Raw genomic sequence first — 15,394 nt, 5'->3', positions numbered from 1 at the left:
AACATTAATGACAAGAAATATGTTTACGAATTTTGTAAACAAAGTCATATATCTACGCCATTTTTCAGAAAAATTAGTACAGTGCATTATGGGACACAGCTTTCATTGGACGAGCGAATTTAAATTTAGATTGAATGCAATACGATACATGTACAAAGAAATGGTTTCATTGCGTCATACGCAGCATGTAAAAAACGTGCATCTCTGTTAACTAATTCACTGCGTAAGCATGTAAATAAATCGTCAGGATTTTAAATTTTATTTTTCGTATACGTACTGAAACATTAAACACACACACAGATATTTTTATTTATCAAGCATGTGTAGCATATAATAAACGATAACACACTTACACAGCCATAGTTTATACAATGAAATACAATACACAATAAATACAAAACATAAACAGGTAATCGTTTTAAATAACTTTAATTTTAATTTGATAATTATTCCGCTTGCACTTGCCTAATTGAAATTAGCGCACTGAACCGCTCTGTTAGGGAATACATGTAATAAACACGGACTTACGAGTCTTAACACCTTTATTGACATTACACAACAAGACAACATATTAACACCAATTAGCTGTCGAGTGTCGTTTAACCTCTAATCGATTAAAATAAGTTAAATGGACGGATAAAGCAATCAAGCTGTGATCGCCGGCTTCTTTGAATTTTCTGAAAATACATGAAGTTGCATAACATGGATTTGAATCAGAAATGGAAGGCTGGAGAAACAAGAGGACCATGATGGCCCTGAATCGCTCACCTGACTAACCAAATACAATCCCAACCCAGATTTCATCAAGATAAACATTCTGACCAAATTTCATAAAGATAAGATGAAAACTGCGACCTCTATTGTCTACACAAGGTTTTTCTATTATTTGACCAAGTGACCTAGTTTTTGACCCCAGGTGACCCAAATACAATCCCAACCCAGATTTCATCAAGATAAACATTCTGATCAAATTTTTATAAAGATTGGATGAAAACTTTTATCTCTATTGTCTACACAAGGTTTTTCTATTATTTGACCTTGTGACCTAGTTTTTGACCCCAGATGACCCAAATACAATCCCAACCCAGATTTTATCAAGATAAACATTCTGACCAAATTGCATAAAGATTGGATGAAAACTGTGACCTCTATTGTCTATACAAGGTTTTTCTATTATTTGACCTAGTGACCTAGTTTTTAACCTAGTGACCTAGTTTTTGACCCCAGATGACCCAAATTCAATCCCAACCCAGATTTCATCAAGATAAACATTCTGACCAAATTTCATAAAGATTGGATGAAAACTGTGACCTCTACTGTCTACACAAATAAATTGTTGATGGTTTTTCTATTATTTGACCTAGTGACCTAGTTTTTTACCTCAGATGACCCAAATACAATCCCAACCCAGATTTGATCAAGATAAACATTCTGACAAAATTTCATAAAGATTGGATGAAAACTGCGACCTCTATTGTCTACACAAGGTTTTTCTATTATTTGACCTAGTTTTTGACCTTGTGACCCAGTTTTTGACCCCAGATTACCAAAATACAATCCCGACCCAGATTTCATCAAGATAAACATTCTGACCAAATTTCATAAAGATTGGATGAAAACTGTGACCTTTACTGTCTACACAAGGTTGTTCTATTATTTGACATAGTTTTTGACCTAGTGACCTAGTTTTTGACCCCAGATGACCCAAATACACTCCCAACCCAGATTTCATCAAGATAAACATTCTGACCAAATTCATAAAGATTAGATGAAAACTGCAACCTCTATTGTCTACACAAGGTTTTTCTATTATTTGACCTATTATGTGACCTAGTTTTTGACCTAGTGACCTAGTTTTTGACCCCAGATGACTCAAATACAATCCCAACCCAGATTTTATCAAGATAAACATTATGACTAAATTTCATAAAGATTGGATGAAAACTGTGACCTCTACTGTCTACACAAACAAATTGTTGACAGACACACGCATGCACGCACACACGCACATACGGACGCCGGACATCACACGGTCACACAAGCTTATCATGTCACTTTGTGACAGGTGAGCTAAAAACAGGATCCAAGGACCCCCCGCGTTATATTGGACACAGCGTTATAACGGACCGCACTATTTTGGAGTTACAGTGTACAACAATAATATTTTATAAATAGATTACTACAAATAATTATATTAACATAATTATTAACCTTTGATCTCAATACAATAAGTGAAAAGATTGAAAAACCTACATGTTTAATATGTCAATATATAGTTTAATGTGTATTATTGGACATAACAACAAAAACTGCATTAAAATTGGTAATGTTTTTCCTAAATACTGGCAAGTCTAAGCCCCATGTAGTTATCAGTATCATGTACACTGTTTCTCATATTATTGGCCCTTCTGATTGGTTGCTAAGATTTGTTACTATGCAAATGTTCTTTTTCTTTAAATAGTTTCTTGATGGAAAAACAAAAGTCTTGTTCAAGTTTCTCTCAAATTATTCTTTTTTTAACACAAATAAGTGGCTAAAAAACATTTGATAACCCTACTAATAAATAAAAAACAAACTAACATAATTATGTTTAATCATAATATCTGCCTGGAATTGTAAACATGAAAAACAGAAATCATGCGAAAGATCGTCATAATAGTCATTAATAAACAGCAAATACATTTAAACTTTTCAGATGGAAAAACATTTACTGTCCAGCACTTCTTGAGGGTTTATTATTAAATGCACGATACTAATTACTATGAGGGGGTAAGATAATACGAGATATTGGGATATATGAACACTATATAAAAGAGGAAATATTTGATTAATTAAAATATTGACCTGTTCTTGTCGCATTTTTTATCAGAAAAATGATGGTGTCTGTGTCAAAAAAATTTTCAGTAACAAACTTCATCATATGCTAAAGTTTTATCAAGGGATTTCACGCAATGTCCATATCAAAGAACCCAGGACTTAACAAGAACCTACCATACTAGGAAAAGGCCACATATTTATTTGTTTTCAAATGATCTATCACACAGATCTATTCAATAAATATATACATGTTTTCTAACTCAAATTGTTGGACCAAAGTTTAGTTGCCATCAAAACAAATCATACCCCACCCCTATGTTTATCATTTTCAAAACAAACTCTTACCTTTGTTTCAAGCTTTTCAAAGTATTCCCTCAGAAAAGTGACCGGATTATCAGGGCGGTTGATACAAAGTTGAACGATACATTCCTTTAACAACTGCTGCACGTTGTGCTTTTGCACATAATTCTCACATTCTCGCAAACTTTGCTCCTCATCCGAATTTGCTGCCATGTTTGTGTGTGTCAACAAGTGTCCTTGACTTCTCTCATTATGTGAAACGAGATTTGATTGGCTGTGAGAAAACAAACGTAAAAGAAGGGGGATATTCTCAAACTATTATTACTTCCCAAATTATTTTATAACTATAGATTTATAAAAGTCATTAAAAAACTGCACTCAATGTGTTATAATACATTTATTTTTATGTATTGCTCAAAGTCTAATTTCTTGTTTATTCATGTCCATGTACTAGAGGCCATAAATACGTCTAACCGTGTTGACCCATGATCGTCTTGACTTGAAGTCCTCGGCATACGGGAGGTAACTCGAAGAAATGGCCGAGACTTGTGTTTCTTCAAGGATGTGTGAAACAACTGGCTGTGATAAGGAAGCAAAGCTCCAGTGTCCATCCTGTTTAAAGCTGGGGATTCAAGGCTCATATTTTTGTAGCCAGGTTTGACTGAACTAAATTAATTATTAAAAATATGCCATGAACTTCATACTAACATACTAATTCGGAGACATCAATTCGGACGCCATGGAAAATGAAACGTAATTGGCTCGTTTTCACTTACCAGAACCGTTCAATATTCATTGTTTATCCCAGACTGTTAGCAAGTAGTGTTGTCCCTATTTCCTGTGTTAACACAGATCACTGTTCATCCATTTCTTACTAGACCTGTTTGCTGAAGTTTACCTTGTATCTAAATTCTAAAAGAGTGTTCACATATTTTTGTCTAGCTAAATATCAGTCCTGTTGTATCATATTAAAGAAATCAATATATGCAGCAGCAATAATTTTACTTTTTTATCTGCGAAAATTACAAATAACACTTGAATAAATGAGGGATATCATTCAATTAGTAGGGATTAATGAAATGCATGTGTCCATCAAGTATGGGGAATACGTTTTAGAAACAAACAGCAAATATTTTATACACATTAACATAATAATTCAGTTAAATACAAACTTGTCAAATTTTTACTGGACAGTAGGTATTGATATTTGTGTCATTTAAGAATAAGATTTGTGATTATCTAGACCGTCAGGCATTTTGACCATCATTATAAGTGTTTTACCCTGGAGGTCATAGAGGCATAGCAAAGTAAATTCAAAAGGACATTTTAACAAATGGTAAATTCAAGAAAGGGCAAAACAAGAGCTAAACCCCCATTTGGGGAAATAATTTGATAGTTTTAGTTTTGTTTTTAGTATACTGTGAAACCATTATTAATTGTCAGGCATTAATTTTCATAAATTTCGTCAGTCGACTGATCGGCGAATTTAAGATCCTAACGAACAATCATGCTCTATGTTTGAACAAAAATAAACACTAAGTTGAATAATATTTTAAAACTTTACCGTAGACATGTCGAATTAAATTTCAACATAATCCATGCACACATTCACTGCTGTTTCGTAATCAAGATTAATCCGGTTTTGACACAAAAGGATGTAGATTACACAAGGTACTTAACTGACACATTACACTTCTTTAAAACGCGTGTGCAGTACAGCTGTATCGAATGCATTGAGTTCGTTTATGTAGAATGATAATGAATTAGCGCTAATTGTTTATAACTTTATTACCCAATAGGTGCATTGTGTTTTTCAGGGGTGTTGCATATTAGCCATCACGCAGCGAAAGCCGATGAAAGACAATGAACCAAATAAAAGATGATGATGTGTGATCAACATGCGTATTTATCACAAATTAATAAAGAATATTTTAATTGCTGTTTGTTGTTTGATTGTTTGCGTTTAACCACACTTATTACTATTTTATATGTATCAATTTATTTATTTTTAAATTATTGACATTATTGATTTATATACCGGTAGTTTACTTTTTAAGAACAAACACACACATAGAGTTTATAATTTTAATGTTTATATCAGAATAAAAAAGCATTTAATTTGAAAAAAAACACTTAACAATCTGGAACCTATTTCGTATAACACAAACAGTTTTAAAACTTTATTGACAGCATTTTAATAAAAATCATACCAACTAGAACACATACCCAAGAAAATAAACAAAAGTGACTAGTTTGATTTGCTTGCAAAACAATAATAGAATAAGACTAATTGGCAATTGGCTTCGTTGTTACAAACACTCGTTAACGGTTATTCGATCCCACTTGTCCGCTAATCATAGCAATGAACGTGTGAATGGCATTATTTAGGAGGGTCCATTACTGTCCTTTGATAACAAAAGACTAGTTAATTGGCATGTGACAAACAGGCCCCACCTCCTGCAGTGATTCACAAGTGTGTTCCCGCATTCGTACCACGATTTTTCGCAACTGCGATTGATCGCGAATATGTATTACACACAAATCGGATATTGACTGACGCATTTTTTTTTTAATTCAAAATCAGAAATCGGCGAATTTAAGTGCTGACGAAATCGTCATTTTTATAAAAATGACGAAATTTTGTGCTGTCGAAAATAAATGGTTTCACAGTAATCATATTCATATTCGGATTTATTATGTTTGTCACTTTCCAAAGTTTACTTAATACCATGTGAATATGATGGAAGATATTGACCGGTAAACACATGAAGTATTAATCAAACTGTTGTTTTGCTCTATGATCCATACTTTTATATAGTATCAGCCCCAAATGAGCACTGAAACTGAACATTTAACCAAAAAGGCACGTGTATGGCAAGCGGTTCAACGCATAATCCCAAGAAACTAGGTTTCTCATTTGAAAACCTAGGTTCTCATGAAAACCTAGGTTCTCAGAATGAGAACCTAGGTTCTCGCTTGAAGATTGCACATTGCTTCAAGTACCCAAGTTTTCAAATGAGAACCTAGGTTTTCATGAGAACCTAGGTTCTCATTTGAAAACCTAGTTTCTCGCTTGAAGATTGCACATGGCTTCAAGAACCCAAGTTTTCAAATGAGAACAAACCTAGTTTCTTGCGGTTTGACGCATAATCCCAAGAAACTAGGTTTCTCATGAGAACCTAGGTTCTCAGAATGAGAACCTAGGTTCTTGCTTTTAGATTGCTTCAAGAACCCAAGTTTTCAAATGAGAACCTAGGTTTTCATGAGAAACCTAGTTTCTTGGGATTATGCGTCAAACCGCTTGCCATACAAGTGCATGAATATTTAAATGGGTTTGTCAGGGTTCCCAGCCAACCTGGAAATCAGGGAAAACCTGGATAAACACTTTCACTTTTTCCAGTCAGGGAAAAGTCATGGAATTTGGGAAAAGTTCCTGAAATCAGGGAAAAATCAGGGAATTTTGTCAAACTTTCCCGACTTGTGTCGAAAAGTCCATACAATGAAAACAGCAAATCAATTCCTCTGCATGGCTATGGTGACTTTGAAGTATACATGTACCTTAGTGTACTATTAGTAAAAACCTACTTCTTTCTCTAGGATGGCTGTGAGCGGAAATGGGAGGCCATTGCTATGAAATTTTATAAATATAATACATGTTATTGTCCTTAACTGCTATTTATTGAGGGTGTCTAAAACAAGAAATAGGTCGAAATTATGATCCTGGAATTTTATTTTCCATCAGGGAAAAATCAGGGCAAAATCAGGGAATTGTGTTCATACCAAAAGCTGGGAACCCTGTTTGTGCAATTAAATACCAGGCTTTAAAAACACCAGTTTTTCCCAATTAAAAGATTTCATGACTTGAATTTCCCAAAGTTTCAGGTCTTTTTGCACAAAGTTTTCCTCTAATTTGGCTAGTACTGGTACATGTACGTTTCCTGATTGGACTAGACTAATGGCTTTAAAGGTTCATTGGTATTGTTATGGGTGTGACTTTTTGGTGACTCGTTGACCCAGAGTTCATTTCTGAAATTCATATTTTCCAAATGGCAATGTTCTGATGAAAAAGAATATTATCAAAAGAACAAATGTCTTTCACCTCATCTCTGTGGATGAGAAATCAGTGAAGAACAAATTGAAATAGGAATGCTTCAAACAATCAAAGATGTATATCAGAAAGCAATGCAAGTTTCTGAACGGTAAAGGAGGAGGAGTGTCCTTATAATGCCAGTTACAATAACAAATTGTGAAATAGTTCACATTCTAATAAATTGTTAATTAATATTCAGTAAACAACACTGTTACAGGGCCTTTTCACAGATTTTGGCATGTTTTAAAGTTTTTAATTAAATGCTTTATATTGATAAATGTTAATATTGGATATAAAAAGCTTCAGTAAAAAATCAAGAATAAAATTTAAAAAAAGGTAACCCTCAGCAGTGCTCGAATCACTGACCCCTGGAGTCCTGGAGTAAAAAGTCTCCCACTAAGACCACTCGGCCATCCTTCTGGATACAACAACAGGTGTATTTTATACTTCATATAACCAATCCTGATTGTTTCACAAAATATGACGACAACAACAGAACACTCCAAATTATTAATTCGTTTTGCGTTGCAACGCTTTATAATTTTCTGTTTTTTAAATCGTCAAAAGATGCATATAATGGCTATTTTAGAGCATGGTGTTTAGTATCACTGATTCCTCACAAATATCATAGCTAAAACAAAAATTTGCGAATGAGGACAAAGTTGTTCAATTTTGTTGATTTACCCAAACGTGAAAAGGCCCCTTTAAAGTGCACACCGCGTATTTAAAAAAATTAATATTGAGCTTAAATATAAGATTTGCGAGCATGGCTCATAAGGATTGAGAAACAAAAAAGTATAAGTAAACATTGCATTCTTCCAGAAATCAACCCCAATTAATACTGTTTAATTTTCATCCTTAAATTTATTTATTTTTAGCTAGGCTGTTTTCGAAGAAAACCCAGGGTATTGGCATAGCCAGCTTGTCATGTCGTCCGCCGTCCGCATCTTGTTAAAACCTTGACATTTTGCTCTAAAATCAAAGTGCTTCCACCTACAGCTTTGAAACTTCATATTTAGATGCACCTTGAAGAGTTCTACATGTCACACCCATTTTAGGGTCACTAGGTCAAAGGTCAAGGTCACTGTGACCTCTAAAAAAATGTCTAACAAGCTTTCACTTATTCAAAACTGCACCCGCAGCCGAGCGTTGGCACCTATTATGTGGTGCTCTTGTTTTTAGAAACCTTGTTGCAAAGTTCAATTAAGTGTTGTATTGATGTCTGTTATATTTCATTTTCAGACTTGCTTTAAAGGATTTTGGGCAGAGCATAAGAAGGTTCATAAAAAAACAAGTAAGTAACATTAATTGACCATTATGAACTTTAAATATCATGGTTGTACATACATACACAGAGTTTCATAGGTGTAACAAACAGTTATGAGGTAAATTAGTTTTTTAATGTAACTAGTTAATATTGCATTCTTTCTGAAGTAATCTAAACTGTTTCGGATATTTTGATAAAATGTTCATTATACCCCCACAAACAAGGTTTAGAGGGGTATATAGGAGTGAGCTTGTCTGTCGGTCGGTCTGTCTGTCCGTATTAAGTGTCAGCTCTCTGATTCAAGTTGTTTTCATCCGATCTTTACCAAACTTGGTCAGATGTTGTATCTAGATGATGTCTAGGTCAAATTTGAATATGGTTCAGGTAGTGCTGCAACAATACGCCAATATATTGTCAGTTCAAAAACCCGTATTGCAATATATCGCAATATATTGTTAACTTGTACCAAAATTATAACTTGCTAATTACCCGATAATTCCGTATATTCCAGTTTTAAAGCAAATTCTGGTATATATTTAATATAAATGTGCTCCAGAATAACAAGAAACACAAACATTCGCAAATTTTCTTAAGTATCAAATACATTTTGGCATTCGTAACTATTTAAAGATGTGATAAAATAACGTCCAACCCGGGTGTTTTTTTCCACTGAACACGCGTTATTCACCTGGCGTGATGTTCCCGTTTTTATACAACACAAAATACACCCATACTTTCCATGCGACGTTCTACATGTCTGTATAATTTTCGTCTGTATAATTTTCGCGCGCTTTTTATTGAGACAAAGGATAAAGCACTTTTTATTTGACACTAGAATTTTTTATTGTCGCATTAGCATTAAAATTTGGAAGAGTATTTCCGAAATTCGGATTACAAATTTAATAATGCTCAATTCAGAATCGAACGAAACATTTACAGCTGTGCGCAATTAATTCAACGATAATCTGTTCAAAAGCATCGAACAAATGCTCCGATGTAACAACGCTACTCCGTATAATACACTTTCAGAATGCTAATTTTACGGAAAAAAAATAATTACACTGCTTTGTTTTGTTTACCTTGTTATCATTATTTCGGATGGCTTTTCTGGACAAAATGTGAATGATTTTTTGTAAAATTTTCGTACCAGTATGATGAAAATCGTATCGCAATACAATATGCGGATTGCGTATTGCGATATATACCGATATACCGGTATATTGTTGCAGCACTAGGGTCAGGCACGGTCAAAAACTAGGTCACGGGGTCACTTAGTACGTTTTAATCAATTTAGCATGGTGTCCGCTCTCTAATTCAAGTAGTTTTCATCTGAGCATCACCATACTTGGACAGAAGTTGTATCTAGATAATCAGGGATCATATTTTTTTCGGTTTTGTCGGTCCTAGACCGATTGGGGTCATGAAAGACCGATTGAAAATCCCAAAGATTCTGTTTGCTAAAATTCCCATGTCATGAAATCGATTACGCAGTGCACATGCTAGCATACCCTTATTACATTCTTATCTCGATTAGGTGTGATAAACCATACACTGCAGTCTCTAAACCGGTCAGGACCAGTCTATTGCATGTCAGCAGACTAGTATCAGCGTATGACACCAATCAACGAAGATTCGCGCGGTTGTGTATTAGTCAAGCTTGAATACACTGCAACGCCGATATAACGCGGACCGTTATATCGCGCTGTCCAATATATCGCGCTTTGGCTATGGCTCCCAAAAATCCGACGAGCATGATCACTAAATGACATGATTTAATCTGAGAATTTGCTAACTTTAGCAAAAAACCGGTTCTAGCTAGTATCAACACCCCATATTTCGCGGCTTACTATGGCACGCAGTGAAGCGTGAAAAACATTCGATTAGTGACAATGTTGTTTACACAAGGTTGGGGTTGTTTTTAACACTTAGGAAATATCCAATTAATGTCATTGCAAAGGTAATAATGGCAGTTTACTGGTATATAAATCGTTAAATTTCGGTACTGGTCATGAATTTCTTTGTTCTGATAAAAAGCGCGCGAAAATGCGTGTGGGTGTATTTATTTGTAACTACATTGCGATAATTTAATTTCCGTTAAAAGTTTCGTTGTAAATTTCAACAAAAGTACTGCGGTATCACGCGAATTATGTGGCGTTGACATTTCCATATATAATTCAAACACGTGGTATCGTTACCCTTACGCTAGGGGTAAATTGGAATCTATGCTCAATGTATTTTATACGTTTTTTACGGCAAGAATTTTTTATTTTAGCTGATTCGCGAGGGATCGTACATAAAAATAAAAAACATAATTTACTTTTGGTTTTTATGAAAAATACACAGATACTTATGTAGTAACGAAAACGTATATTGTAGCATTGGTTTGCAATTATTACAATACAAGTATGTAGCAGCGCTGTATATAAAATGAAAACATTGGGGAAAATTGACAAGTTAACCGCAATACAATTAAGTTAGACATTTCTCGAGTTATATCGCGCGCCGGATATATCGCGCTCGCGATCTTTGGACCCCACCAACCGCGATATATCGGCGTTGCAGTGTAACCCAGTGTCAATATCAATCGATAATTTCACTGGCTTATTCCTAGCACACTTATCGGTCCGTAATGTGTGCTCGTCCATGATAAAATCGTTGACAGTTACTTCGGAGATTAAAACCTCGATGTTATCCTCGTGGAAATTGTGCATTTCATGCATGATACAGTCAGTAAACTTTCATATAAACAAAGAAGAAAATCGGATATTCTGCAATAATTGTCGGCGGACTTTATACACTGAAAGCACGCGCTGTGACTAAACAAAACATGCCGATACATTTTCCACCAGCGTAATAATCCGGCAATAAATGAATGAAAGTTGCGGTTTTGATTGACAGAACAGCCGAAAGTTATTTTTATGGGCGGAACTTCACATAAAATAGTACACAAGAAAAATAATATACATTGTATAAATCTTTAGTAAAAATCGTGTTAGAATCGAAATAATTCGTGTGCTTTATTTTTTGTTGTTGAATTACCCACGACCGGAAGTTAAGATGTGTGTTTTTGAATCACTCGTGCTTCGAACTCGTGATTTAATCCCTACGCATCTTAACTATCGACCGTGGTTTATTTGACAACAAACTATAACGTACACGAATTGTTTTTCAACTATTTGGTTTTATTATTGCCAGTAGCCAACCTACGCACAGACATTTGTTAGATTCAATGCATGTGTGTAAGCTATTATCGAGTCCACAATGATTTAAAACATCGGTATAGACTTACACAGATTAATAATATTGACAGCGATGAAAAGTCAGATAAAACAGTTACCGAAACAACAATGAAATAGCTAATGATAAAACCAATTGAGAAAACCTCGTATGTTCCGTTTAAAAAAATGCTTAAGGCAATTTAACTTGTACATTATTATACCCTCTTCATGAATGGCAAAATCAATGGTATATATTTTAACGTAATTTGTCATAATTTCGGACAAAAATTTTCGGACACTTTTTCCCCATTTAAATCCGGACCGATTGATGTTGCTGGAAAATATGATCCCTGTAGATAATGTATAGATAAAATTCGAACATGGGCCACAGCGATTTTCCTTGTCCAATTGGGAAAAGTACCCGCACCGGTCCAATTGGGAAAAATTGAGTCGTGAAAACCTCAAAATTGGGAAAAATCTAGTCGTGAAATCCTTAAATTGGGAAAATCGCGTCGTGAAGTTCGGGTCTTATTAAATACATCATACAGTTCAAACTTAATTGAACATGCCCATTAAAATAATCATTTGTAGGCATGCCTTAATGACCATTAAGTAAAAAGGTTGATATAAATAACAAAATATAATAAAGAATACACAAAATCAATTACTAGTTGTTTTAATCTCTTATAAAGCAATGTCTCTCTCTTTCATTTTTTTGAAAATTTCAACAATCTTTGATGTTTGATCATCACTCAGTTGCTGGCATCCCTCTCTGCACAGCATCATTAGAGCTGTCAATGTGTCCTGTGATAGACAGTTCCGATTGGTCGAGCAAAGATTGTTCATTAGACTGAACAACCTTTCCACAGAGGCAGTGCTGGAGGGCATTTCAAACTACGATAAGGTTTCAAACCGACGTAAAACAGTTCGCTGGCTGCCTGACAAAAGAACCGGAAACAGTAACGACTCTATTGATTGAACGCGCTGGATAATAAAACCCGAACTTAGTCGAGCGCGTGGTTACACACAACTATACGATTTTCTTTGTTTGTTCGCCGAAAGTTTGGTTTTGTTACGAAACTTTATATCGTTTTGAGAAAAAATTCGGACGCCGATTGGGATTTTTTCAGATGCCGATTGGGAATTTGGGAATTTTTGCTCGATTGGGAAAGTACCGTTTACCGGTACTTTATAAAGAAGGAGGAAAATCACTGGGCCATGCAGGGTCAAAAACAAGGTCTCAAGGTCATTTAGTGCGTTTTAAACATTGAGCATTGTGTCCGCTGTTTTATGTGAAGACAACATGCAAAATAATCTGTGTCAATGCGGCATGTGGGGGTATTCGTCACGTCTGTGACAAAGCTCTAGTTCATTTTGTCTTAAGTGATTCCATAAATTGAACTTTTTTTTTGCATTTTTAGAACAAGATGATACTCAAGATTATCTGACAGAGGAGCAGAGACAAGAATGGGCAGGGTTTAGGTTTACGGGAAACTTGCGGCCAGGGAAAGTGGTATGAGAAAATGATTTCATATTGGTGTGTTACGACAAATTTCAAAATATTTTGTGGTCTTGGTGATTTATGTTACTATTGTATAGAACAATAGAGCATTTCTACACCTTCAAATAGCAAGTAGCATGATTTTGTTTTAAGAATTTTGTTGAAGCCTGTTCAAACCCCACATTCTTGGCTTGCATATTTTAATTGCACTTCAGTATAATTTTATGTAGACTCAAACCGACCCATATCAAAGAAACTCAGCCCAGTTAGATACCCATCTTGATAGAACCTTCCATCCCTCTCTTAAAGCCAATGATGGGCTAGTCATCTACATAGTGTATGCTTATAGTGAAAGTAAGAGCACTGTTGATACAAGTACACACCCAGCATTGCTTACCCATGTGTACATAAAACATGTTCTCATTTCAGCCAATCATGAGGACTGTACCAGACCATATACCCAGGCCAGATTATGCATTACATCCTTTTGGTACAACTTTTTTATTACAATAGTTCCTCTTTTATGCGGTAGTAATTGCAAAATTGTGAATTAATATAAGCTCACCTTAGCATAAAGTGCTTATAGTCATGGTAAGCTATTGCGTGCGTGTGTCCGTCCATGCGTGCGTTAATTTTTTCTTTAAACATCTTCTTTTCCTAAAGTACTGGTCCAATTCTGATGAAATTTCTCAGGAATGTTCCTTGGGTGAACCTCTTTCAAATTTGTTCAAATTATGCCCCTGGGGTTAATTTGACCCCGCCCCTGGGGTCACAAAATTGAAAATGTGCTTACATAAGGCTTATTTTGTGAAAACTTTCAAAATCTTTTTGTCCATAACCATTGGGCCTAGGGTTATCAAATTGGGTATGTAGAGACATCTAATAGTCTTCTACCAAATTTCTTCATATTATGCCCCTGGGGTCAAATTTGACCGGGGGTCACAAAATTGAACAAATGCTTATATAAAGCCTATTTTGTGCAAACTTTAAAAATCTTCTTGTCCATAACCTTAGGGCCTAGGGCTACCAAATTTGGTATGTAGTGACATCTTATAGTTCTCTACTTAGTTTGTTCAAATTATGCCCCTGGGGTTAAATTTGACCCTGCCTCTAGGACAAGTTTGAACATGGGCCATTCCGACCTAAAACTAGGTCACGGGGTCACTTAGTACGTTTTTTAACATTCAGCATGGTGACAGCTCTCTAATTCAAGTAGTTTACATCCGATCTTCACCAAACTTGGTCAGAAGTTTTATGGAGATGATCTTAAGGCCAAGTTAGAACATGGGCCTTTCTGGGTCAAAAACTAGGTCAAGGGATCACTTAGTGCGTTTTAAAAATTGAGCATGGTGTCCGCTGTTTTTTGTGAAGACGACATGCAAAATATTATGTGTCAATGCGGTATGTGCGGGTATTCGTCACGTCTGTGACAAAGCTCTAGTTATGTTTTTCAAGCTGTTCAGCTAATTGAAATAGCATTGAACTAAAGATGTGAAAAGCAAGATATTGAAAGGTAAACAAATTTTATATATTAATTTAACTCAGTTTAATACATCATTAACACAAGAAGAACACACAAAGTGTGTTTGTTTATATTTAGTTCATTAACCTTGTTTGTATATAACATTTTATAAAACTGTATTGTTTTGTTTGTATTCACCAAATGGTTAGTATTATTCTTTTATGTTAACATTCTCAAAATTCTTGTTTAATTAAAGGCCCTATTTATCAAAAAAAAAATTGAATGACATCATTTAATGATTTATAAACAGATTGCAAAAAATATTTGTTCAAGATAAACTTAACAACAAATTGTTACATTGAAATTAAGTGATTTTAATATTCAGTAGCAAAAAAGTAAGGAGAATACAACTTAAAAAAGATGTATCTATTAAAAGTATATTCTACCAATGCCGTGAACAAGCCCCTTGTTTATAACATGACTGCCGCTAAGTCTATTACTAGCAACCTATCAGAGATTAGGTCAGATACCTTATTTCAATATATGGCAATCCTAGTATTTTTTAAAAACAAACATGACAGGTAACCAATGTCAGATGGAAAAAGTAAAGGAAAGTTAGGTCAAGCTAATTGTTTGTCATGATATCTCTTTAAAACTCACGCCATATGCAAGTAGTGTTGCCATGATCGCAACATCTTGATGAATTATAATTCAATTTTTTGTCTCGTAAACATTTACT

General features: G+C 34.8%; 2 protein-coding genes across 4 annotated transcripts in view; one reads left to right on the top strand and one right to left on the bottom strand.

Moving 5' to 3' along the window:
- LOC127866100 (cAMP-dependent protein kinase regulatory subunit-like) overlaps positions 1 to 3,378 on the bottom strand; it is a 156,405-nt gene extending 153,027 nt beyond the window's left edge. Inside the window, exon 1 of the mRNA XM_052406503.1 lies at positions 3,163 to 3,378. Within this exon, the coding sequence (XP_052262463.1) occupies positions 3,163 to 3,330 (168 nt within the window). The 5' untranslated portion in view covers positions 3,331 to 3,378. The remainder of the gene's footprint in view (positions 1 to 3,162) is intronic.
- Positions 3,379 to 3,575: 197 nt separating this feature from the next.
- LOC127866101 (methionine aminopeptidase 1-like) overlaps positions 3,576 to 15,394 on the top strand; it is a 39,337-nt gene continuing 27,518 nt past the window's right edge. Inside the window, exons 1-4 of one of the 3 annotated variants that reach the window (XM_052406506.1) lie at positions 3,576 to 3,772; positions 8,450 to 8,501; positions 13,114 to 13,205; positions 13,623 to 13,683. In XM_052406506.1, coding sequence (XP_052262466.1) covers positions 3,653 to 3,772; positions 8,450 to 8,501; positions 13,114 to 13,205; positions 13,623 to 13,683 — 325 coding nt within the window. In that variant the 5' untranslated portion in view covers positions 3,576 to 3,652. The remainder of the gene's footprint in view (positions 3,773 to 8,449; positions 8,502 to 13,113; positions 13,206 to 13,622; positions 13,684 to 15,394) is intronic. The other 2 variants (XM_052406507.1, XM_052406505.1) reach the window with 2 other exon arrangements.

Source organism: Dreissena polymorpha, chromosome 2, assembly GCF_020536995.1.
Source record: "Dreissena polymorpha isolate Duluth1 chromosome 2, UMN_Dpol_1.0, whole genome shotgun sequence".
NCBI classification, from domain to species: Eukaryota; Metazoa; Mollusca; class Bivalvia; order Myida; family Dreissenidae; genus Dreissena; species Dreissena polymorpha.
This window is presented reverse-complemented; position numbering and strand designations above follow the sequence as displayed.